At 43.3% G+C, this 26,186-nt stretch overlaps 1 protein-coding gene across 1 annotated transcript in view; it reads left to right on the forward strand.

Moving 5' to 3' along the window:
- Positions 1-241: 241 nt before the first annotated feature.
- Positions 242-26,186, forward strand: part of plxdc2b (plexin domain containing 2b) — a gene marked incomplete at its 3' end in the record, with an annotated part of 82,468 nt that continues 56,523 nt past the window's right edge. The window contains exon 1 of the mRNA XM_083995167.1: positions 242-691. Within this exon, the coding sequence (XP_083851293.1) occupies positions 598-691 (94 nt within the window). The 5' untranslated portion in view covers positions 242-597. The remainder of the gene's footprint in view (positions 692-26,186) is intronic.

A 26,186-nucleotide genomic window follows, 5' to 3' on the forward strand; every position in this document is an offset into this window, starting at 1 on the left:
CGCACCAGACTGAGGAGGAAGAGCCATTGGACCTGAGGAGTTGATGACGGGGGTGAGCGCACTCTCCTCTCCAGGAGCGCATTAGCCTATTGCTCTCTCTCTCTCTCTCTCTCTCTCTCTCTCTCTCTCTCTCTCTCTCTCTCTCTCTCTCTCTCTCTCTCTCTCTCCCTCGCTCTCTCTCTCTCCCCCTCTCTATCTCTCTCTCTCTCACACACACATGCTGCACCTCCGTTCAGTGGGATGAGACCAGTGTGTGGGACTGGGATGAACCTTTGAGTGTTGAACTTCCTCTTTTTCTGTTTCTTTTCTTTTCTTTAGTTTAGTTGAGTTTATTCCGGAGGTGGAGACCTGTTAGGACGAGCGCGGTGACTCTCTCCCCCGGAGCGCGCAGAAGCGGCGCACACGCTGGAAACAAAAACAGCTCAGTGCAGCGAGTGCAGCGCAGGCAGGTTTCCGTTTTAAAAAGCAGCAGGAGGACAAGCAGGAGAGTTAACGAAGAGAGAGTCCACCACCGGAGGGGAAGCGGTGCCTGTGCACGAGAGAGGACGGGGACTCCGCTGTTTGAAACGGACCGGGGATATTGAGAAGAGCTTGGATATGGCGGGTGTGAAGACGGTCGACCTGCTCGTTGGAGTTGTTTTAGTTTTGCAGTGTGTGGGGAGCGTCCGAGCCGAGATCCCAGCTAGTAACGGTAAGAACTTGCACCTTCACCACCAACCAACCCAGACCCGATCAGATCAGAGAGAGTTCAGCTCCTCTTTCATTCCTTAGTGACTCCTGCAGGAGTCGAGCTGCAGAACAGGGCACAGTGACACAGACAGGTGGAGTGGGGTTTATCATGACAACACTTTTATTGGTTTTATGCTCAGATTGCAGATACATTCTGTTTATCTGGATTAAATGAAATAGTTTGTGTGTATGCAATAAAAACAGCAGACACACACACACAGCCTCACAAGGCTCTTTTACTTCCATTATTTTATTTTTAGGAATCATTAGACAAGGCTGCCATGACCCACTAACTTCCTCTTTATCTGTCTGGATCAAAGACTTTGTTTTATTCTAATTAACATATTTTTACTACAGTTAATTGCTGTGCTTTTTTCCATATTTGCTCATGCACTCCCCTCAGGCTGAGCTGACTGATGCTGTTATTGTACAGTAACAACAGTCACTGTTTCTTTGTATGTCTATTTGCATGCTTATATTTAAGGAGAGTGCTTTTTTTGTCCTCCTTGTTTCTTATCTGTTACGAGCTGCAACATCCCCTCATGTTGAAGTGTCATCCTTTTCTGCAACTTTTTGACAGATTTGAGATTTAAAAGATCAAAGTCAATAGTACAGGTGCCTCTTCTGTAAGAGTCCTGCAGAGGAAATGCTGAATCCCTGCATCCTCTGTCCCTCTTAATGTCCTTGATTATAAGACACGGTCCACACCGGAGGGCGAGAACTCCACTGTGGACAGTGGACAGTACAGTGTATCATACGGTAAAGCCACAGCGCATGCACCCGAAGTCTCACCCTAGTCTCAAACCCACACACACACACACACACACACACACACACACACACACACACACACACACACACACACACACACACACACACACACACACACACACACACACACACAGCTCACCTCAGACAGACGATGGAATAAGTCATTGTCAACATTGATTCTGTGCATACAGATGAGCTCTTGTTTCCCAGAGCTTTGACTGCTGGCAATGAATTTTCATCACATATCAGACAGTGGTTAGAGAAATGTTCATCTACAGACAGTGACTGTAAATTAATCCCGTGTGTGTGTGTCAGTGTAGCCCACAGAGGAATGTATGGCTCAGTTTTGGGAGACAAACAGAGAGAGATGCTATCAGCCATGTGTGACCGTTCACACTCGTGCATGCATTTACATGCACATGCACTTTCTTTTTTTTAGTTTCACACAGTCATCCTCAGTCTAATTTATGAATTCAGTCAGCCTCATGGGGGCTATGCTGCGCTCTGGCTCATTTAACATCAGTGCACTGGCTGAATACAGCTAGCTTGTCTTTGCACAGCCTGGAATTCAAGTGGAGAAAAAAGCTTGTTTTAAACTGAGGAAAACTGCAAAACACCAACATCCGTAAACAAACAAGGCAGAGTGTTTCATTGCTTCATCATCTGCATGAGCTGGACACACTCAAACTCAACTCCTCCAGTATGTAGGACAGTATTTATAGACATCTAGGTGAGGTGCTTCCCTAGTCACAGCCTGACCTCCACTCTTGCGTTGCTGCAAGGAGCAGCCCTGCTCCTTCCTGAGAGAGGGCTGTATTAATAGAGCACAGGTGGACTCCTCCAGCCTCCACAAGTCCTCTGAGATACAATGTACCACTGGGTACTAGAGAAGCTTTGAGACCAGTGTCTGAGCAGCTACAGTAGAGCCATAGATGTGAGGACTGGTTGAACCATTCATTCCCCCTCCTTGCATTTATTAGTTTGATGAGCTGTGGAGCACATCTGGGCAAAATTACACAACTTCCTGTGAGCTGAGCGCATCGTTTTTTCTTTCTTTCTTTCTTTCTTTTTTTTTTCAAAAGCCTTTCAGTCTGTGGTTCTGTGATGTGCACCCGGTGATACACTCAGCGGCGGCACAATCACAAAAATTGGGCCGATCTCAGGGGTTAATTTGCACCCCGGTGCTTTTCTGCGAGCGGAAAAAAAGAGATGTTCCACTGGAGTCTGGAGCGTGTCTGCATGTGAGATGGAGGAATAACAGCGAGTACGTGAGAGAGAGAGAAAGTCCTGCCTCATGTAATGATGTGGTCTGATTTAAAAGCCCGGGCTGAGGGCTGTTAATGTGCTAAGATTGCGGTTATGTGTGCATTTCATTCATTCCCTGTGGATGCTCTGCTTTGGAGGCTGAGGGAGGGTTAACCCGCTCGCAGGCAGCAGTGATATGGACATCTCCTCATCCATCATGCTGCCAGCTGCTGCCTCTGCAATCATACAAACACACACTTGAAGGCACATGGTGTGTGAGCTGCAGAGACACATGCAGATCAGATCTATAGGAGTTTGACCTTCATCAGATGGGCTCTGATGGTTGGTTTGGATTTCTTTCTGAGCTTTTTTTCTCCCATCAACCTCTTGATTTACAGTAATCATCATCAAGAAATGTATCAAAACTGTTTTTGAAAGATTCCTTCTGATCTTTTAAACACCTGAATTTAAAAAGCAGCATAACCACAGCAATCACTTATTGAATATTTAATTTCAGTTCCCCTTTCCTGACACAGCAGGTGTCTGCAAAGAAAAAGATAACTTATATCTGCTTGTTTTTTCTGTGTTACTAAACTGCTTACTTTGCCTTGCCTAAACCTGACACGAAAAGGTAGAAATTCAAAGACACATCGCAAAAAAAGTTTTTAAGTTTGGTTGACATGTTGAAGTTGGCTGGCTTTCTCTTTCCCATTGCATCTTGTTGTGCCCTTGTCTTCTGCAGTGGTTTAAAAGGCAGCCCGTATGGAGAATTAAAAACTACTTAAAAGGAATTTGAGGTTCAGATTCGGACCTGGATTCAGATTTGAAAAAAAAAAAAAAAAAAAAAGTGATGGAATTCCATCTCTTTCATGACAAACGCTGCCACGCTGCTTTCCTCTCTTTGTCGCGCTCAGTGGGACGATTCCCAACATAAACTGTCTGCACAGAAGTTCCTTGAACAGAATGGGAGGAGCGGCTCAGTCTGCTTTAGCAAGGAGATTGTAAGCCTTCTTGAAATTTCACTCCAACCCCCCCTTCCTCCTCTCTTCTCTTTCTGACATTGCACATTTCAGAGCGGACAGAATGAGCCAGCCTCTTTATTGGCCATCTGAATGACCTGCTGAAAGGGAGCTGCCATGAATGGATGACGGGGGTGGGGTGGTATGAGGAGGGGTAGAGACAAGGTGGGGTGGCGGCTACTGGGGTTATTGTGCTGCCCTGTATGCAGCCAGAGCGGGCCATGCCATACATTGCGGAGGCAGGGAGGCAACGGAGGCAGGGTCATCCCCCTGTACCAGCATGCAACAGCAGCACCGGGCTCCTGCATTAGTCACGGCCGGCCCCTGTCGCTCAGCCCCCGCCCCCTTTTTGCTCCTGGAAGAGGCTCAGTCTGACGGCCTGAGAGGGACAAAGAGCAACAAAGAGCAAAGACGCCACTAGTTAATGAAACTCAGTGCAGCTAAGTTAAGCTCCTCTTTAGCTTTTTCCTCATTGTCTTTCATGTGGTTCAAAAGATCTTTTCTAGTTGTTGCATTGCTCTGGAGTTATCACATCCTCAAGGTCGCAGTAATCACTCCCTGGCATTTTCTACTCTGTGTGATTTGTTTAGTTTATTCTGAGCAGTAGAACCGTCCGTTTTGTCCATCAGACAAGTTTGAGAAGGTCACAGGCAGGAGCAGGAGACTTAGGAGTGGCCTTGTTACATATCTGGATGTCAGCGGTTTAATGAGACATGACAAGCATTTTCCATTCATGATAATCATCCCTTCTCTACAGATGATTACAAAGCTGCCAGTCGACCGCAGCATCATCCACAGTCAGGCTGTTATGTGCTCCTCCTGTTGACCCAGCTGATGGGATGCTGCCAGAGGAGAGGCTAGATCATCAGCTGGAGAGGGGAGCGAGTGAAATGCTTTTTATTTAGGTGGGAGGAGTTGCCTTGTCTTTCGGAGGGAGCGTATGAGAGGGTAATGAGCAGAGGGAGGGGGCTTATTGATATCGACAATTCCCCGTCTGTGCTCACGGTCCACACAGTACAAGAGAAGATAATTACAGTAGCATAAAAACAAAAATATTACGCTCTACAGTATAGTGAGTGATGATTAACAGCATAGATTATAAGAACAAAAATGAATCGCATAGCAATAATATTGGCGATAATTTCTCTCTTGGCTGCTTTTACACAGTTGTTTCTACTGTAAATCATCGGTTACTTCACTGTTCCAGTCAATCAATGTAATTTGCCATTATGAAACAGAGACATAGTTGATTTTTTCACTTCTGGGTGCATTTTTCCTTTGAAGTGTCCTAATTGGGTCCATATGATTGCACACTTCCGTATGCTAAGGAGAGCTGGGCACTTGAACCAATACTGAAAGTATTTCTCTAACGTGGAGGCGGAGTTGAAGCTCGTGCACAATCTTTTGAGTGACTCCTTAAACCACATTGAGCCTCAGAGGAGTTAAATATTGGCACCTTCTGTATAAGTCTGATACGCACCAGTAAGTTACTGTTGTGGTATTTGACAAAGTTCATAGCAGAGAATTTTATGGGTAAAAAAGCATTAAATGACTGAGGTGGAAAAGGTTGACGAAAACCTTTTAAAACATATTGAACAAGAAGTGATGTGAAACGCAGATGGAGTGGTTTTATGCTTGATACACTGTGGACCTGCTGGAGAATCATTTAGGACCTTTTTTATGTCTAATGGGTGAAGAAAAAAAAGAAAAAATTACATGCAGGTGCTAAAGAAAACCTAAGTGATGAATTTGCCCTTTCAAATAATTCAAGAAAGTGTGGAGTAATTCGATTTTAGCTTCATCGGGGTCATTTTTTTCAACGCACAAACCCCTGTAGGTGGCCATACTGCAGCTGTGCATCAGCACATAAACCAGCCCTTCCAAATGCGAAAATTATGTATGGTTCCTGCTACTTTTCCACGCAAGCGCCTGCACCAAAATGATGAAACGAAGCCAAAGATTTGACGCGCTCGCTGAAGAAAGTTGAAAGCAGCGGCTCTCCAAAGAGGAGCAAAGTGTTACACGCCGCTATCATGAAGGAGAGGGGAGAGCGCAGTGTTTTGGACCCATCCAGCCACGCTGAAAGAAGATAAGGTGCCTGTCACCTCGCCCTGCGGCAGGCTTCATATCCTGGGCCCAGCAGGAGCAGCGGCTGGGCTTTGTCCCACAAAAGCAAGTGTCACTCAAGCGGTTTATGGCATGCTGCTAGATGCCTTCGCCTATATGTGCAACTGTGTGTGAAAGTTTTCTCTCACACTCTGCATCAGAGTCCGTCTCTCTGTCCGTCCATAGAGTTGTTGTCCTACTTTTTACTCAGCAGTGAGTGAACTAGATGAAGACAGGATCAGTCGCTGTAGGACTGAAGTTTAGCAGTCAAGCTTCGGTCAAATTCTTAGCCTTGTTTACTTCTATCTTGAGATACAACATACTGAAGTTTCTCCTCATTTGATAAAAGAGAAACCGACTTCTTGCCTTTAGAGTTATGAAAAAGTACTGTCTTGTTGTTGGTGCTTGCTAATTGCATTTCTTTACATGTTGTGAATATGAGGCTTTATATAAAGACTTGATAGTGTAGTGTTTAGCCAAAACCAAAAGCACAAGATCAAAAGAGTAAAGAACTGATTAAACTGTGTTTGTCTGCACAGACATGAGCTACAGATATAAGCATTACAGACTACATTATGTTGTAGATATAGGTTATATGAAAAATGTGCCTACTATACATACCATAATACTTTACATTATTTTTTCTTAATTTCTACAAAAAACATTACTTATTGAGGATGCAAACATTTTGCTTAGGACCTGTTAGCTTTAGCATTAGTCAGCCGTTGCACAATTTCACACGTAGCTATTTGGAAGCCCCTGTACTTTTTTAATGAGTCAGCTGGAGACATTACAAAGTCAGTGGTTGACATTAGGAGCTATTGTTAGTTAAATTAATTAGCTAGCCTCTAATAAAATCTGCTGGCAGAACCTGCAGTAGCCAGCTAGAGATGGGAAGTCTGCTTTTGTGCACTGACTATATGTGTGAACTCAATGACTTATTGTTTCAGTAACTACTAAGTTTTCAGGTGGTCAATCTGCCAAGCAGCAACATAATTTGATTGCAGGATTTTCAACAATACACACCCCGGCTTGCAGTTTGAGCCCTTTACCGGTGCTTTTTGAGGTGTATTAAGTCAGTAAAATGCAAAACACCTTCATTTGTTTAAGTGAGAGCAATCACATTTATCCTGACCCTTAACCGGAGCTCAGACTGATCTGTTTATAGGTCTGTTTAGCATGTTAATAGTTTCGTCAGTCCCAAGGCCATCAATTACAGTTTTATTGCATGCAGTTGCTCCCTTCTTTAAATTAAAGGCACCAGATGTAAGAAGTAGCCTTTTGCCATGATTATGCCATGATGTCTGCTTGTGCTGTGTTCAAACGGTGTTTTGAAATGTGCCAAGTGAACCCTTGCAGACACTGATGTGTTTTCCTTGCTGTAAGTTCAACAGTGCTGCCTTTGTTACTCTGCCCGGAAAGTGTCTCCGCATCCCCTGTCCAGAAGTTTCTCTTTCCCCCACCAAACTCATCCTGACAAAGAACAAGTATGCCCCGCGGCAACGGCTTTTCACAGCGCAACGCAGACTGCAAGACTTTGATGGGCCAGAGCATTTTAGGGTAAAAATGAAAAGGTTTACAGCCACAAGTGTATTTCTGCATGGGAAGGCAGAGAATAGATTGTGACTTTGACGACTGCATCAGGGTGATTTGCTACTTTACATCTACAGTGCGTGTGGAAAGTTAGCATGTGAAAACTGGTTAATGCTGTTTTTGCATGTCTTTCTGGTGAACAAGTCATTGTTCTATCCAATTACTTGATGCATTTAACCACATAATGCCACAGATATTCAAAATGACCGGCAATGTCTGGGAGTCTAGTTTAGTCATCTGTTACGGTATGTGTTGAAAAGTCGCTGGTCAACAATGTTTTGCAACACCTTGGCTAATTCGCTCGTCAAATGAGTCATGACGATTCATCGCATTTCTTGTAATACATCTGCATGTCTTTCTGGTGGCTCTGCTTGGTCTTGTTCTTCATCAATTGTCCCTTCGGGAATCAAGTCTGCCAGGAATAAGACAATAAAGGACTCTTCCCAGAAGCCAACAGAGGTGTCTGGAGGCCAGGATGATTTTTGTTTGGAGCATGCAGCTCTGGACAAGCTCGTTCCAGTGTCTCCCAGCTGTCCAGCACCTCCTAACTCGACGCTGAGCTCATCCTAAAGCTGTAAACAGGAGGCCAGTTGGCAGCACATTCAAAATGGGAGCTGCACTTGTAGCACTTTCTTGTTTACCACTTATTTTAATTTTTCTGACTTGATCAAACATGCTTGATCAAACAAATCCAAGCCAAAAAAAAAAAGAAATCAACAAGTGATTCTGGTACATGAGGTGTAGTTTGTGCCAGGTGTTCAGGTTTGTGTCTCTTTGCCAGTGCTTCCTAAGTGAAAGTCACTCCCATAGCGAAGCACAGAACCAGGAACAAAGGCTTGCTTTGAGTCTTTGTGGTGATGAATTGCAAGGTGTAACAGCAGCCTTTGTATGACTCTACTGTATGTGAGTCAGAGAAAGTGGGGAGACTGGTAGCAGTTCCCATGCTCTGCCCAGGTAATAAGACACTCTCAAAGTCTTAATCCAGTGGTATGTCCTGCACCGACTCTGGGATTTAATTGTGTTTTCTTGTGCAGTCTGGCAAGAACCAGCGTCGTGACATCAAAGGAGGTTGGGATGTGGTGAAGTGTATACATGCTGTGATCCAGAGGGCAGCAGCATATCAATTCAACGGGCACAGCAGATCAAATTCTGTGGTTTGGCTTTGTGAGCAGTAGATAGGTTGGACTGGCGACATCTCTATTGAATACAGGGGTTTGTTATCTACATAAATGGGTATGACTGTGCGTTTGTGTTCGGAGTATTTGTTTTTCTTCCCCATTCTCTTTGCTTTGACAAACGATGTAGAGTCTGTCACCACTTCCTCACCTTTGCCCATGGACTGTGGCTCTCAGCACTTTCCTACCTTTAGGCTGATGGGTCTTTTGTCACGTCTTCAAACAAACAGTGTTTACTCGCTGAGTGTCACTGACAATGAATGATCCTCAAAGTCTCTCCATCACCTCTCTGGGACTGTTGATCCTTGTTCTATTACACTCTACCCCGCAGCCAGGTGTTGCATAAAAATCCTAAATTACATTCATTTTCATCAGTTAATGACGTCCTTTGTCCAAAGACGGTGATTAATGGTGTTTGTTGTGGAGGGAATTGTTGCTATTTGTGATCATTAAGAAGTTCTCATGTCAGGTGGTGAGAGGAGCCCACACCACGTCATAAAGAGGTAATTGACTCCCATTTAAAGGCCCTTGTCTCCTGTGCCCCGAAATGCACTAATGAGATAGAAGTGTGAGCAGTTTAATTATGAATATGTTATTCATACCAATGCACAAAGGTAATAAATGTAGCTGTCCCTCAAACAGGTGGAATGCAATTGATATCAGTGACAAACACTGTGGGGTCTGTTGGGTCATAAAAATATGGTGGCCCTGAGGTAGAAAATAAACAACAACATTACAGAAAGGCTGTGGCATTTCAGAAAATAACATTTGGGGAAAAAAAGAGTTGTGTTTCCCAAAAAATGTGTTTTTGATATGGTTTTTGCGTTTTCAGGAAAGTCAGATAAATGTTCAGAAAATGAGCGTCATAAAAGTATGGTGGCCCTGATGTAAAAAAAAACAAAACAACAACAACAACATCACAGAAAGGCTGTGGCATTTCAGAAAACAACATTGAAGGATAAAAAACCCATTTGTTTTCAATTTTGTTATTACATTTTCTAAAAATATGTTTTGGATTTGGTTACTGTGTTTTCAGAAAAGCCATGTCATGTTTTCTGTGATGTGTTTTGTGACATTTTTTTGTAGTGGTTTCTGGGTTTTAGTGTTGCCAAATAGCCGCTCAACCTGTGCCTGGTTCTGCTCGAGGTTTCTGCCTCTTAACGTTTTTCCTTGCCGCTCCAGCCAGGTGCCTGCTCATGGTGGGAAATGTTAGTTCTCTGTAACGTCAGTTCAGACCCGCTCTTAGTGGAAAGTGGCTTCAAACAACTTCTGTGATTGAGGAAAAATAAACTAAAAAATGACTTGACTTGACTGGATCATCCAGCCTCATTTTACTGTTGTTGTTCAACCCAATGCTGTGTGTTGGGGGGTTTATCATTGCCCTGGAGTCCCACAGCAACCAAAAGCTGATATGTGTCTTGGAGAGAGGAGGTCCAGCTATTGATTAAATGTCTGGCCGGCTCCCCATTCGCCCGAAGGCCTCTGGTATCACAGATGCTGGAGGTGGTGGAGGTGCCAATGCACTGTGCATCATTGCAACTGAGACCCACGAGCTGCCAACCTGACTTCATCTGAACACATATATTTAAGTCATAAATAAAGAGTTGTGGGGATGTAATTTGACTTCTGTGATGCAATAAATCTTCCCCCATGCTTTGTTTTTGGCCTGATAAAATGAAAGATCTGCTTCCCAGCACATACTCAATGGGGGTCAAATATGAAATGCCTTCTCTCCAGAGGTCTGCCAAACCAGTGATATATTCGCTGAAAAATCCCATCTATCGACAAGGAGCCAAAATTGAAAATGAGAGGTGGCGATATGAATATAAATGAGTTATTTGATGTCCTTTTCTTGCCATGTGCCTGCCCCAAATGTCTGGCAGACATGCTGCTTTTCTTTTGAAGGCTACCTACTAGTTTCTCAGTTCTTCAATAATCTTTCATTTCCCTGCGTCTACAAAGCCAAGGGGGCTGGTGCTTGTGACATAACATGATTTTAAACATGTCATTCAATGTCACATTGCCTTTTTCTATCAATAGGAGCTTATTCCATTCCAAATGATATTAAACATCCCTTTGACAGTTGTTCTGGTCGGAGCAGAACTGATGTATTTAGAGAAGCTTCATGGTTTTTAATGCTTACTAAGGATTACACACCCTGTGTGCATGCCAGGGTGCCAACTAAACCACAAAAAAGATTTTGAAAAAGTGTCATTTAAAGTGACATCGCTTGAACCAAACAGAAAACCACAGAAAACCATTCACAGAGGATTAAAATATGAAGGAGGATATAAGTTTATGTGTTTACTGTAAAAAGCCTCTTTTTTGGTCTTTGCGGACGTTGAACCACATGCAGCGAATTTATGTTTGTCCTCAGTGGTTCAGAGCATGAGCTCAGATCATAGGAGGAGAATCATCAGATCTTATTCTGAGGGAAATGCTGTGTTTTATTGTTCAAACATCATCTCTGCAAGCAATTAGGACTGAGCGGATGAACCGGAGGGTTTATAGAAAGGTCAGGCCCAGTGCTTACTCTGTCTGGCTGGATTTTCATGCATGTCTGTGTGAGCACGTGTGTCTACTCTTTCCGTGCATGTATTTGTGAATGTGCAAGCCCTGCCTCTGTTTCAGGTTATCGAGCCGCCGATACACAGCGAGCCATCAGCAGCTGTCGGCTATTGATTGTGTGTTTCGTGTAGAGAGATGGAACCAGCAGGTTATTTTGGGATCAGTCTTTGGATAAAGATGAAGGTCAGGAGACGCTTGGAAGTCAAAGTGAAACTTAGCGTATCCTCTGTGTTTGTTTTGACTGACTCGCTTTGGCGTACTGACACAGTGCCTCATACACTGGTGCTCTTTTTGATAATGCGGGTTCTGTAATTTGATTTGTGCAACATCTGTGTGGTGGAGCACAGAAAACAGTTTGTCATAGCACTTTAATTCCAATAGCAGTTCATCGTTCATGCACTGACGTTACTGTACCCATCGCTCAGTCCTTTCAGTGATTCGAGGACTTTGACTTTGTGCCAGGATTTGAATCAGCAGGTAAAGTGCAGAGTGGGACTACCTGTTGCTGTGAACCTTCACAGTTTGGTCATTTGTTTACCACAACTGGGCTCATATACCTGCACATTTCTGGCCTGTCTGGTCTGAGTACATTCAGCACCTCCTTCTGCTGTTTACCAGCTTCCTGTTATTGTTCCTGTGTCACGTGTGATAAGCCAAAAAAAATGATTGGTTGACTGCTCCTGTGCTGCTGTGTAGCCCTGAGCAACTGACTGGGGATGTGCTTTTAATAATCTGGAGGTCACAGTCATCTGCAGCTGAGAACAGAAGCAGTTCTCCCTATCTTCTCACATCTCACTGTTCTTTCTGGAGCACATGGTGGTGAAGAGGAAAAAAATCCTTCTTATGTCCTGTCCTGTCCTGTCCTGTCTTGCGCCGTCCGTCTATCTTTCACATTTTCTCTCAATCTCTCATGTACACAGTTTCTTATTCTCGTTCTTCTTCCTGCACCAGTTTCTTTTTTACATGTGAGCTGAGTAGAAGATGAACAGTCTTAGGAGTCTTTAGCTGTGTTATCCCTTAGATGAGTTCAGTTGCACAGCCTGTCCTTCACCCGCTGCCAGCGTGAGCTAATGAAGACTCTGGAAAATCAATACCACACTGATAACATTGAGTTTGCACCTCAAGAAAAAGGATATTAAATCAATATAATATGCAAGTCAAGTCACACTCAAGACACCAATGTCATAGCCTTGCAAAACAGCATTCTCATGACACACATGACCTAATCAACCTCATTTTGCTTGTCACAATAGAGCTTTCTGATAAAGGTTGTGCAAAAGCCAACAACACTTACATATTTTTGATATATTGTTTAATATTTGTGGATATTTGTGTTTTACTCTTTCCAAACAGCAGTTAATTTTGCTCCTGTAACACCCTCATCTTTGTTGGAAATACATCCCACAAAATTTTGGAACCCGGTCGGGGTAGAGTAAAGATTTAATATCCCAGAGGAACAATTTGGCCTACAGAGAGTAATCAATAATAGTAAATGCAGGAAAGTACAGTTATGAATTAAGTACACAGTCTAACTGTCGGTTTTCATCTTAATGATTTAGATAAAGAGGAGTCAACCAGAAACAAAGGGACCACTCTGTGCAGGCCTTACAATACCAATATATGTTTTGTTTAAAATCCAGTAGATCATGGAATAATCTATCAGCTCAAAATATGTTTTGTTTGCCTTCTGGACTGATTTGACAGATGACTTCATATTATGTTGCTTTCCAGTAAAAGTTGCACTGTCTTATATATCACCTCATTAAAAAAACAGGAGAAGGCTTTGTTTGATGTGGGTTTCAATGTGGCTTAAAGCCTGGCTCAATCAGATGCCACACAGCTACACGCACCACTGTATCATTAAGAAACCATATCGGCCCTGGACTATAGTTGTCCACATACTTTTGGCCATACGAGCCACTTCAGGATTTCACAGGCTAATAATGTCCTCTACGGGTGTTTGAGAGGTAAAAAGGAAAACTCTCTGTAAATATAGATGTGTCAGAGAGTGGAGAAGCAGAGTGAGACAGTGCACAGGCAGCCAGTATGATAGCATATCCCTCATCTCGACCCCTGACCTTTCTCTCGCAGCAAGGAAAGACCTCAATCCGCCTCCCCGACTTGACAGCCCGCTGGCTAAATTCATCTCTGTCTGGGCGCGAGGGAGGCAAACACATTAACACTGTGGTGTCGGCCTGTGGCCAAATAAAGCACTTACCAACAGACCTTGGGCAAGTATGTCTATGTCTATGCGTAGGCAAATATAATAAAGGTACAGTATAGAGACATGGTAAAAGATTTTGAATCAACGAGCAAATACATGACGGAAAGAGAACAAAGACATTTACACTGTAGTAAAGCTTCGGTAGAGACTTTCCGTCAGTGCTGGGAAACTAGTCCCACAGGAGACTGATTGATTTAAAAGAAAAACTGATTTGGAAGAAAGCTTTTTCGCATGAACCATTGGTATTCATATATCCTGCATAACTTTATTGTCTTAAAAGTTAATGGGGCAGCTTAAGAGCTTCAAATCATTCTGAGAGCCTTATCAAAAAACTGACAAACAGAGCAAAGAGGTCAATATTTCTGCTGCATGTGCTTTTCCGTGCTGTGTCTATCAATGTAGAAAGAAGTACTGTGAAGCAGCAGCATCTTTTTGGTTGTTACTAACTGCATTTTCCCGGATTACTATTTTGCAGTTTTGTCAAGATGTTGTCTATTTTTACACATCCAACCCGGCAACAGCTGTGGCTGTAGGCAAGATGTTAGCGGGTAGCCCTGCCGTCCATCCGTCCCGTTCTCATGAACACCCTCAGGGGATTTCTTCACATTTGGCACAAACAGTCAGTTTGACTCAAGGATGAACTGATTTGATTTTGATGGTCAAAAATCTATGGTCAAGGTTACTATGACCTCTCAAAATCATTTTGTACTTGGATCCTGACCTCAGGCCTTCATATGCTGATCAGGATAACATTTATTCCAAAGTTTTAACTCGATAAAATGATGACGTGATGTTTTGCAAAAACATTTTTTGGCCATCCTTCACCGCCGTAATTCAGGAACAGAAGGGGTGATTGTAAGCACATTTCCTGCAACTTGACTGGTTGGCGGAGGCATACGGCCACGAGGCGGTAATTCTAGCTTCATCTTGGCATTTGCAGCGAACAAATTCAGAGATAAATCTTTGTTTACAGCAAAATGCCACTGACAGAGAAAAGCTTTGGGGGGCTTTTAAAGTTGTTAAGGTCAGTGGAGTCTTACAAGGTTTGTCATTTTTCAGAGAAAAACTACTTTCTCTTCCCTTTTTTCTCTCTCTCTCTATGTTTGGAAACTTGAGGATAAATCCGCTGCACAATGAACTCATGAGAACACATAAAAGTTTACAACTGCCTCATCAGAAGAGATAAATTTGACGATATGATAAGTAAATGTTTCCCCTTTGCCTGCTGCATCATAAAAAATATCTGAGGTCACATAGATTTCTGTGAGTCCATTGTTTATTTTCTCTTATACAGCATCTGGTGTTAGCATTCACACCTTAAAAGCTGCAGCTCTTCTTCAATCCTGACTGTCACCTGAAGTGTCCTTCATTAGTTTGTGAGCACAGCACAGGTTTATTCAAGTAGTGTCTTTGTGCCTGTGCTGGCTCAGCTGTCAATCAAACAGATAACACCAACCTGCTGACTCATAGGTTTGCAGGCTAAAGAAGCTAGAACCGAATACATGATTTATTGTTTAAACAATAAAACATACTAAAAAAACTTTATTAGATTTTTGAGCCCACAAGTTGGTGAACCTGCAATATCGGATTTTGACCACTTGCTGACGGGGGAAACAATATTATCACCCTTGAAGTAACCGTAGTCTAAAATTTACTCCTCTTAGTTCAACATTTTTAGCTCACTGCCATAATCCCTATAGTTTTAGGCAGTAGGTTAGTTACCTTTAATTGTCGGTGCAAGCTGTTTTTTGAACGGCGGAGCAGAGCCGCGAGCTGCTCAGAGCTACGCTCTACACCCATTATGGCAATGGGCCAATTTGCCAAAAATGTTGAACTATCCCTTTAAGCTTTGATTTGGTCTCCACCAACTCCTTAACATTTGGCTCTCACCTTAATGCTCCCCTTTGTTTACCTGCTCGTTTCTAACTGTGTTTTCTGCTGTTTGGTCAATTTTTGGGTGAAAGCAGTTTCCTACTGTGTTTCACATCAGTTGTGTCAAAGAGGGAAAAAACTAGAATTGTAAATATGCAAGTTGTAGAATCAGTAATTTGAGAGCTCAGCTCAGAACAAAAGCTCCGTACTACAATCTCCACTCAGTGTGTAACACAATCAGATACTGTAAGCCATATTGATTGATTGTAATTAAGTAATCAATTTGGAAAAAAAACTTGACTTGTGTGTATGTCACTCTTGATTTAATTGGACTTGAAAGCATTTAGATTTGATAAACAAATGTAATTACATTCTACTGAGCCCCAGGCTTGGTTATACTTCTATACTGTACAGTTTACTGGAACAATGCACGTAAAACTGCAAGATTAAGAAATCAGATTGTGTTTATGTTAAAGTGAACATGGAGGTGGTAGCTTCGCATGCTTTGTTGTCGTGTGTGCAAGCAAGGTCGTATCTCAGTGGAACATACATACATGCTGGCAGGTAAATCACTTCCTCTGTTCTGGGTGACACAGGGATTTTGGTGCATTACCCCCGGGGTGTTTGTGTCCCGTGGCAGATTTGCAGTGACAGGCCCCTGCCTAGACATGACAGGCAACACATCCGGCTTGATATGAGGCTACAATCACGTTGACAGGAAGGTAATGAAAGGGCCTGTCTCCCCTGACACCTCGGCTGTCCCACTTGGTGCCGGTGCTGAAGTGGGTTCTGGGGTGATTGACTGCGATAATTTGACCCTGTCTGTCAGGGCGTCTCTCTTAATGGAGTGGCATCACTATGAGGACCTGATTGTCTCAGTTGGTCACAGGTCATCTGCTGAAATTGTGGATGTACTTAATCTGTCAAGTAGTGTATGTTTATGATTGTCTGGTTCTTAGCAGATTTCTCATAATTTTTTGAAAACCCAGTAGCTGTGAGTTAACGTGTCTCTCTTGAATTTGTCAGACGTTGTAATACGTCACTTTAATGGCATATTTTTTAATGGTATATTTAGCACTTTAAGCCGCTTCAGTTCCCATTTCTGTTTTGTGAAAGTCGTAGGATTCGGAGTGATGGATGAAAGAGACAGATGGGAATACCATGTGGGACTGCACATCTGTCTTGATGGAGGGGGAAAAAAACAGGTTTGGCCTTGTAAAGAGGACAATGAACAGAGGAGGATATGGAAAGAGGTTGGAGAGGGAATGTGAGGGGCAAGCTGAGGAGGAACTACACCAGCATCTGAGCTCAAGGACCATGGGGTCGAACAGTTGGGGAGTGACATCAGCTTCCTCTCGGCTACCATGTGGATACACAACCTACATTCAGCTGCAAGACGCAGTTTTGTGAGGCATGCAAAGCACGGGCACAGCACAGCAGCATCTGTGAAATAAATGTGTCATGGCTGTAATTTTTATAAGGTCCTCTGAAGGGTACATATAGACTCCAAATGTACAGGAGTTATGGAGTGCAAGTTGTTTTCTGAAAGGTCAGAGTTCAAGATTGGTATCATAAGCTTGTTAGCAGAGCATCACTGCTACTGCCTCGCATGTGTCAGCAATATTCCCTCTCCTTGACTTTGATGCCGGTTTGCCTTTTCCTTTCGTATCCCTCGCTTCTGCAGTGGGCCCCCATTCCCTTTACAAGAATACTTGACAGACGCGTTCATACGGTTGTAGGCAAACAGGGCCCACGTTGCATAGCCTCCGCTGTTGTCATGAAAAGCTGAGGCTTTTTCAAAGCTAAATCTTGAATCTTGTGCAGATGTCTTGTTTTCTTCCAGCTTTATTTTTCCACTACTGCCCCCTTCTCTCTCTCCTGCAGATGTGAGGGCTTTTGTTAGTCACATTCTGGCCTTTCCTGTGCTCTGGATAGTTTCTGCTGTCTTGGCCAAGAATGTGTTCATTTATTTTTTATTGAATAGCATAGAGTGTAGGTGTTTCATTATAAATAAAGTGCCCTCAAACAGGTTTTTGAAAGGGTGGCATCATGCCTGCATCAAGATTCTAGGAAGAGAGAAAGGTCTGGGTGAAAGCCAGCAAGACGCCCCTCCAGCTCTGAAACTGCTGGTCTGCCCTTTGAGGTGGGAAGATAAAATGATATTCTTCCATGCCGGTCCTCTCAGGATCTCCCAGGAGTTTTGTGGCCCCAAAAATCACACAGTGTAGCACAAAAATCATTGAATTCTGAATATTTTTGTGCCTTTGTTGGATAGGATAGTGGAAATTGAAAGGAAATGCAGGGATAGGGAGTACTACGGGCATGTGGCAAAGGAGAAATATGTGGCAAAGAGCCCGGTCAGTGGATCTGTGGTTCAGGTTTCACAATGAAATTTTGTACACACATTCATGATCCCTCGAGGATAAAGCCTATAGTCTGTCATTTCCTCTTCAGGAGCTACTTGTAATAACCCTAATATTTTAACCTTTCATCTAACACCATCCCTGGGTCAAAACTGTGTTTTCAATTCTAACCAGATTCCTTCAGAACTAATCACATTCCTACTGACACCGCCTCAGCTTTTCTTTGAATTAAGTGCGAAGTAGCAAGCTGGTGGAGTTGGTAAGGATTTAGATATGATGAACTGTAGTCTCTTCCACAGAAAGTCATAATTGTGTTGACAATGGATGTAGTATAGTACAACATGATATAAACCAACCAACTACTTTGGAAGGACGGATGGTTATACACAGGTCCGTATGAGTGAAATTACATCTCTGTGTCTCCAGTATGATCAGTTGTTTCATAAACCTTTGTGTGCTTGTTCAGCTGTACATCAGTTCATGACACTTTGTGCGCATCCGCTTTGATTAATTATAATTGGCGAGACATATCTGATACCCGGCTCGCTTCATTGTCAGCTGTCACACAGAGGAGAGGACACAAAGAGCTGATATTCTGGATGTATTTGTGTGTGAGGACAAGCTTGTTAGTCAAGGTCATTTCTTTCCACTCCACCAACTGTCACCAACATGTTTCTGCAAGTTTGTGTCTGGGCGGTGACCCAGTTCCCCGGGCCGACAGGGTCATAAACACCGCGTAGTCGACTGATTAGAGGGAACAAGAGCCCAACACACGACAGTACAGTCTTTATAGACTGTGTTAAAGAGCCAGGGGCGTCATTACGCAGTTTTACACAGTGTTAGTCATGTGCTGCTGTGGGGCAGGTCTATACACAACCTACCTGGCCTTGTCTGCACCACTGGCCCCCAGAGAAGAGCTTGTATAAACACTCTCATCCAAGACAAATCACCAGATCTAGCTTCTGCATGGCGACACTCCCACTGAGTGTTTGTTAGATATTCTCTGCCTTTGAGTTTTTATGAAACCTGGTGTACCAGATAAAGCCGAAGTGAATCCTCACTTTGTTGTTGCGAGTTTCACTTTACGAGAAACCGAAAACCCCTCCACTCTGTAATGCTTTAGCTTCCCATCTTTATATTTTGATCGATATTTTTCAAAATCATTTTTCACTTATGTTTCGAAGCCCTGTCACAGAATGATGGGTGATCAATTAGACAAAAGGATATGATCTCACTGTCTGCCAAATATTACGGCTAGAGCTGGACCAGGACCAAAGAGAAGTCTTGTTGATCTATTGTCTCCCTGCCAGCCAGTAATGCTATGCTGATGCTGTAATTATTTTCCTTGTCAAACATCAAACTTTGTCCTCTGTTCTCAAGGACAGATTTACCTTTGAGACATTTCAGAAACAGATGAAGGGAAATTGCCACTCAAGTGGCCTGCCATTACCTCACACTAATCATTGGCTCTTTCTGCAGATAATTTGAGAAAAGATGGATTGCTGCATCAGAAGTTCCCCTCTGTGTGTCTCTGGTACAGGACTACATACTGTAGACTGCCTGACTGTGTACCTCTGTGTAACAGATTGTGTTTTCTGCTTGTAAAGCCCCCGGTAATCTGTCTCCTGTGGTTGAATCCTCAGAGAGAGTTGGTGTGAAGTCAGAGGATAGTGTCTGCTGCAGCTCCAGGTACAGCAGAGTGACTCAGCCCAGTGTTCAACCCCCTCTGGGCCGTCCCCCCCTCTCTCTGTATGGCAGCTCTGAAAGCACACGTCCTGCTGTTTCCCTCCTTCATCCATAACCCAGCACTGGCACGTTGATCTGTGGCCGGCTTTTTGAAAAAGAAAAACACTTTTTTTTTGATGCCGTCTTGATTTTAGCACCTGCTTTTCACCCCTGTCTTGTCACATCATCAGCAAAAAAAAAAAAAAAACTTCAAACAGAATTTCAGTGTGGTTTCTCACCTGCTCCTGAGTCGAACCATATGCATTTCATGTGATGTGATGGAGAAAAAAAAAGCTAGGGGTTTTTAGGTTATTGCCACAGGGAGATTTTCATGATTTATTCATGTGTCGCTATTTCCTGGTGTTTGTCTGAAAGCATTTGCCCCCGAATGTGTCCCCCTGTACAACGGCTGTACCTTGTGAGAAGAGCAAAAAGAGGTGAGGACTGATATCTCTCCTTCCCTCTCCTTCTTCTGGCTCTTTAGAGAAGCATGCCAGGGCTCCATTGGTGCTGCGGGCCCCCTAAGTTTGATAAATGTAGCCCAGAGAGGCAGAACATGGGGCCCAGTGCCGGTGGCAGGGTGCCCAGAAGCATGGCATTGGGAGGGGGTGGGTGGAGGCATAGTTGTCACACTTGAAAGTCCTAAAACAGGGAGATTTTCAAAGCCAGAGTGGGTTTGGGATTTAGCTTTCCCACAAAATGCCAAAATTGTGTATCCATTCTCTCCTGCTGTCTGCTACAAAAACTGCACTTTCCTTCTACAAGTATTTTTGATTCTTTTTTCTTTCTAACTTTCAGATTTACGCTGTGTTTTTTGTGCACATATTAAATGAACAATGTGTAATGTGTTTAATCGTGAGCTTTAGAGGTGTTATTCATCTGGTTTCATGCTGTGCTAATCTAACGTAATCGCCTGCTGAATACAACTTTATATCGACTGCTGCACAGACACAGGTAGGAGAGTCTCTTCCTGACTCTGAGCCAAAACAAAGGCAAAACAAAGACAGTTGTTCGTAGTTCTCCTCCTGGGAAAATCACGAGGGTTTGTACAAGTGTGGGTTGAGACTGCCAAGATACATCCATCTCTCTACCCAAATAACAACACAGCCACTCCTTCTCCGGCCCTCCTCATCATCATCATCTGTGGAGGAGCAAACTAACCCTCGTCCAGCCTGACCACCTGAGACAAGAAAAAAAAAGAAAAGCACCGAGGGACAAACAAAAAGTGGAGGGTTGGTGGAGTGTATCCCATTTGCATTCAGACCCAGTGCCTCCTAGGCTGTTTGTCAGAGGGCACTGAACTGTCTGTTTCTGTTAAAGACTCAGTGCAGCCACGCTTAGCTATACAAGACAAATGGTGCCATCAGTCCTGAAGTGCACAATTACTCTCATGTCCTTTGCAGGGGTCAGAAATATGTTTGGATCAGATCAATAGTTGTATCTGTGGGATGAATAGAAAAAAAAACACACACACAGAGGCAGTAACATGTGAGCTGGCTTAAACACCGATGGGCTTTTACCACAGATACAGCGCAGGCAGCAGACTGACAAGGCCGTGTCAACATGCTGCCGAGGTGATCGACACAAGCAGCTTTGCACTAAGTGTTTGAGCCTGAGGGGGAAAAGGCAAGTTGAGGCAAGTATTCCCACCTCACCTGGGCTGGGGGTCACATCAGAAAGTGGCACAGTGAAGTTTGTCTGCTTGTCAAAACAGGCCATGTTGGAGGCTTGTGTGATATTGTTGACACATTCGTTATAAGCCAGAGACAGTGTTTACACTGGTGAGGTTATGATTTGGAGTCAAATATGAAGCGGCAGTGACAATAGCTCCAATTTTTGGGAAAAGTGTCAACAAACCAAAAACAAACAGAATGCTAAATGAACTCAATCAGTTCATCAAAAGCTTTACACAGTGTCTTTGCACCTTGTTTAGGCTTTTAAATTGAAGTGACAACATGGCTAGTAGCAGAGGTAATGTGTGGACACTCGTCTACAAAGTTTAAAGGGACAACGAGGAGTTTTGGAAAAGCGAAGCGTTTTCACACTACATTTATGAGCCTCCGCGCGCACCGTAGAATTCTTTGACCGGTGCAAGACAGACTCATGTTTTCATTCATCAATTATTAAAGTCAGGGGTTCAAAGACGTTCAGTTACCGTCGTAGTTCCGACCATAAACGGCAATTCAGCTGCGTTATTCTCATTAAGGAAACGCTGGTCGGCTCGACCAGCATCTCCGCCACCACTAATAATAACAAAATAACGATAGAGACAAAACAATATATTTATCGAAAATGGGCCCATTAACAAGTGTGGGTAGCGGAGATTCATCCACATTAACGTGAGACTTTTTTATAACCGAATAGAAACTCCTCGTTGTCCCTTTAAATAACAGGAGATTTTTTTTTCATTTGTTTTGTTTTCCCACTCAGATGTGCAGAGCAGTTAGGCTGGTAGGCGAGCAGCTGTAGCAGCCATAGCTAATGGCTGAGATGACTCTCTTGGTTCCCTCAGAGTCCAGCACTGTGAAAACAACTGGTCAACACTGTGAATCAGTGTTTTCCAAACTTGCATCTGATGTGAATCTGCTGATCGCATCAGTTCCACGGATCTAAAGTGATTTCACCAGAAGTTGTTGCTAAATGCTGGTTTGAGTAAATCTTGAGAATCTCATGGCTCATTTCCATGCCTGTGTTTGCCATTAGCCCAGTTCCACTGACGCTGACCCAAACACTCCTGTTAACAACCTGCTCTACATCTCCGGCCCTACAGCTGCACGACACAGCTGTCCGGAGATTTTAACTGGAAGTGATAAACCAAAACAACCGTTTTATTTCAACTCTAGTGACCTTTACTCATAAACTCTTCAACCACATCACAGCGCAGTCCGTCTGCCTCTCTTCCTGACTCTTATTTCCGTCTTTGCCAATAAGCAAATTCCTAAAATTCTGCAGAATATAATGAGATGATTAACCATCCTATCTCTGAGACGGACAGAGAACGTGTTTATTAGAGTGCTCAATTCCGCTGAACATTTTCTTGTGGTTTCGGTGCCATTGCAAATTATCAGCAAGAATGCAAATGAGGAATCGGCTGAATTGTGCATTTAATCTGTTTAATTAACCTTATATGCTATGACAAGTGAAGGAACCTTTGTACTTTTCACTTCTGCTGTCAGGAAAGAAACAAAGCAGAGCTCCTCTACTAAATCTGCATAATTAAAAACTTTCACAGGGGCTAAAGAGGGAATCTTGTTATTCAATTGGCAATGCAAATATTTGCCAGAGTTCATTTTCTGATTGAATGGAAATTCTGGAGCTTAATGAGATACACTTTTTTTACATCCACAATCCCCTCTTTAATGAGATTTTTTGGAGGGAATCGGCCATCTGTTCTGCAACGGGCCACTCTGTACGTCTCATTTTGTGCAGTAAGCAGAGGAGGTTGTGTTGTAAACCATATTTAATATTGATTGCCTGTGAGTGGCTCAAGTCTCCACCGCTGAACGGGAAGAGGCTGAAGCAATTACAGACATTGTGACTGGGATGTGCCTCACAGTTTGTCATCAGATATATGAAATGTTCTGGGCTGGGTTTGGCAGCTATAGTCCTGGGGAATGGTCCTCTCGTTCTCTTTGTATCTCTCCTTCAGCTCTGTGAGAAGAGAGTCAGGCGTTATATGAATGTGTGTTTGTAGGATGCTGGAGATTGTTGGTATATTCAGTCTTTCTGTTGTTGCCGGCTTGTGGGTGTGGGTGGCTTAAGGCTGTAGGTGGGGGAGTATGTTGATTTTGCCAAGTTTTTGTTATTTATTTTCCCACATATATTTTTTGTAGCAGAGCATTGAAGAAATCTGGGTTATATGTTTACATCTGCGCACTGGGAGATGATCCAAATCTTGTAGAAAAACATGTGTAATGCATGTTTTTATTCAGGACGTTCTGTATGACTCATATGTTAAGTATTTATGGCTCGAGTAAATTAGCTTGACTATAAGGAATTTTCATAAGTGCATATATGGGCTGCCCTTAAACTGTGCAGGCTGTCAACCACAGTGCGTGTTTTTGGTCGAATTTGTCATGATGGATTAGATGCTGTGCCGAGGAGGGAGGGTTCATCCCCAACTAAATGTGGGAAGATTGATACAGTATAAGCAATTGGAAGGTATTTTAAAATAAATAGTAGAGATGGATGTAAACAAAAATCAGCTGATAGTATCATCAACTAGGTCAGTCTACCGCTTGAAAACTGAAAGAAAAAAAAAGAGTCATATGATTGTCCTTGGCCCTCTCCAACTCCTCAGACAGCTGGACGCTCTTTTTTAACGGTGGGAAATGGCAGGTCCATTGGGCTAAGAGTTGGCCTTGTCTCTGTGTGTTTACACAGTGCTCAACTTAGAGAACATTGGAGTGTGGAGAGGTTTGGCTCTGAGCAGGGGTGAGAGGCTCTGATGCTGATGGATTAGCAGGAAGGACGAGGACAGGCCCAAGGGCCCCGTCTGGCCTCCCCTGGAGCCCCTAGCCGGGGAAGAAAGTGCAAAAAATGCAGTTAATACACTCACAAAAACACTTAGTCAATCAATCCCCACATGCACGACACGTCACACATACACGTAAACAATGAAAATATCTCACAAGGCAGACACGTGCATATACAATATATCTACACACACACTCAGAACCTGTCCACACTAGCGGGAATCAATCCTCAGTTTAAGTGGTGCTGTCTGGCACAGCCGAGCTATTGCTCTCACATACACAGTGTTTGTCTCTGAGCCCCCGTCAGATCGATTACTTTCAGAGTGACAGAAATGGAGAAGTGTTCAATTAGCCTAAAGCACCTGTGATGATCGGTAAGTTTTGAAACGACCACACTTTAACCTCCGAGGTTGGTGCTGCCCTGGAATCTGCCTGCGTGGACTTTTCTTTTCTTTTCTCGGTGTGATTGATGAGTTGTGAGCAGCAGATAGATCACTTCAGTGCTGAGTTTTGTTTGGCAAAGAATCAAAGCATGTGATATGATGAAAACATGACATTATTATTGCAAATCATAACATGTATAGTACAGTACACCAGTTGACATTGGCTAATACAAGAAAGACTAATACTTTGTTATTGTGCCAGATCATAATGTACTTGTTTAAAGCGATGATAGACAGCTCAAATTTCAATTTCATTCATCAAAAACACAAATCATTTGTTGCTGTAAAGTTAGTCAGAGGATCCTCTTCCATCTCTTATCACCACGGGAAAGTTGTATCAGACCTTTAGACTCTAACCGATGTGCAAGTTGAAAAAGACACAGTGAAGCCTCCAGTGACCTTTACTGGCTTAAAGTAAAATGCAGCTTTGTTGTTTTAGTTTTGTTTCCAGAGAACAAATGAGTCTATTTGAGTTTGAGTTTGTTTAGCCATTTCTTATCTCAACATTTCCATGTCTTTTCCCCTGGAGGACACTTTGAGTTGTCACAGTGGGGAAAGCACAGGTGTAAGCAATAAAATGAATGACCGGTCATGGTTTTGTGGGATGTCTGAAAAGAATGCAGACAATGTTCGTGTTATTAGAAGCACCTGTGATTTTTTTTTATGTCAAAATATCTGCTGTGAAATGGCACAGCAAGGACTTCCTGTTGCGCAAAATACTGGAAAAGTCAGCTCACAGTTGTTGGTTTGCTTTCATGAGCTTGTTATTCAGACGTCAAACATTCATGTCTTATATTGACATTAAGATATTTGTCAGAATCCATTTCTGTTTTTCTGCCTGATTAAACAGTTTTGGAGCTGTAGCGATGGAACTCTGGACAATTCAGTGAGACTTACAGTGGGGTCTACATACGTCTGAGACCACTTACTCATTCAAGTGAATGGATAAGTGGTCTCAGACGTTTTGACTCCACTGCACTTGCTAATATTATCCATCCCAGGTGTAGTAACGGATGTGTAGTTGGCCAAAAAACATGCTGTATCCACAAGATACAAGTGAGCCAGTGAGTTCATGACCTCGAACCCCTCCGAGGCTGGAGTGATTTGAGGATAAAGTGGACAAAAAGACCGATAGTTATACTGAGTGTGTCTCAGATATTAGATGTGTGGGAGTGTTTCGTGTCCAAAGAAACTCTGCTGAAGAGTGTGTGAACCCGCAGGATAAAGGAGAGCCTATTGTTTGTGATGTGGCGTATCAGAATAAAAGTGCAGGCTCTTGTCCTGCCTATCCCGCTCTATTCACGGGTACAGATGTGACCATTTTCAATTTTAAGGTCTGTTAAGCAAGCACTAAGAGAGCTGTGTGAACAGTGAAAGGACAGATTTAGTGTTTTCATGGACAGATTTAGGCAGAGTGGGTGATGCCGAGTTTTTTTTTCTCTGTCCAAAGGCTCAATGACGGTTTTGTCCACAGCCAGCGGGCTGACCTGTATAATACAGTAATGTTACTCCAGGTAATGGTCTGCACTGGCGGGAGGAGGAATCATCCGTCACATGGAGGGTCCGGTGATACATTGCCTGCCAGGCCCCGGGTTCCCTCATGACGGAGCAACTCAAGCCTCGGGGCTCCTGAGCCACAGTGGTCATCCGCAAAGTTGCAAAGTGGAATGAGACCCAGAAGCAGCACTTCATACTTCTGCAGTCCATCACTCAATCTCCTGAAATATGGAACTAGACACTGTGTCTAACCCGGACTCCTGAATTCCTAAAGGCCGTGTCACTCAGGAAGCGCTCTTCTCTTTGTTATCCCACTGTCTCCTGACTGCCTGCAGCCCTCCGTGCCTTTCTGTTTGTCTCTTTGCCAAAGCATTTTTTTTG

Source organism: Trachurus trachurus (assembly GCF_905171665.1).
Source record: "Trachurus trachurus genome assembly, chromosome: 20".
In the NCBI taxonomy this organism is placed as follows: domain Eukaryota; kingdom Metazoa; phylum Chordata; class Actinopteri; order Carangiformes; family Carangidae; genus Trachurus; species Trachurus trachurus.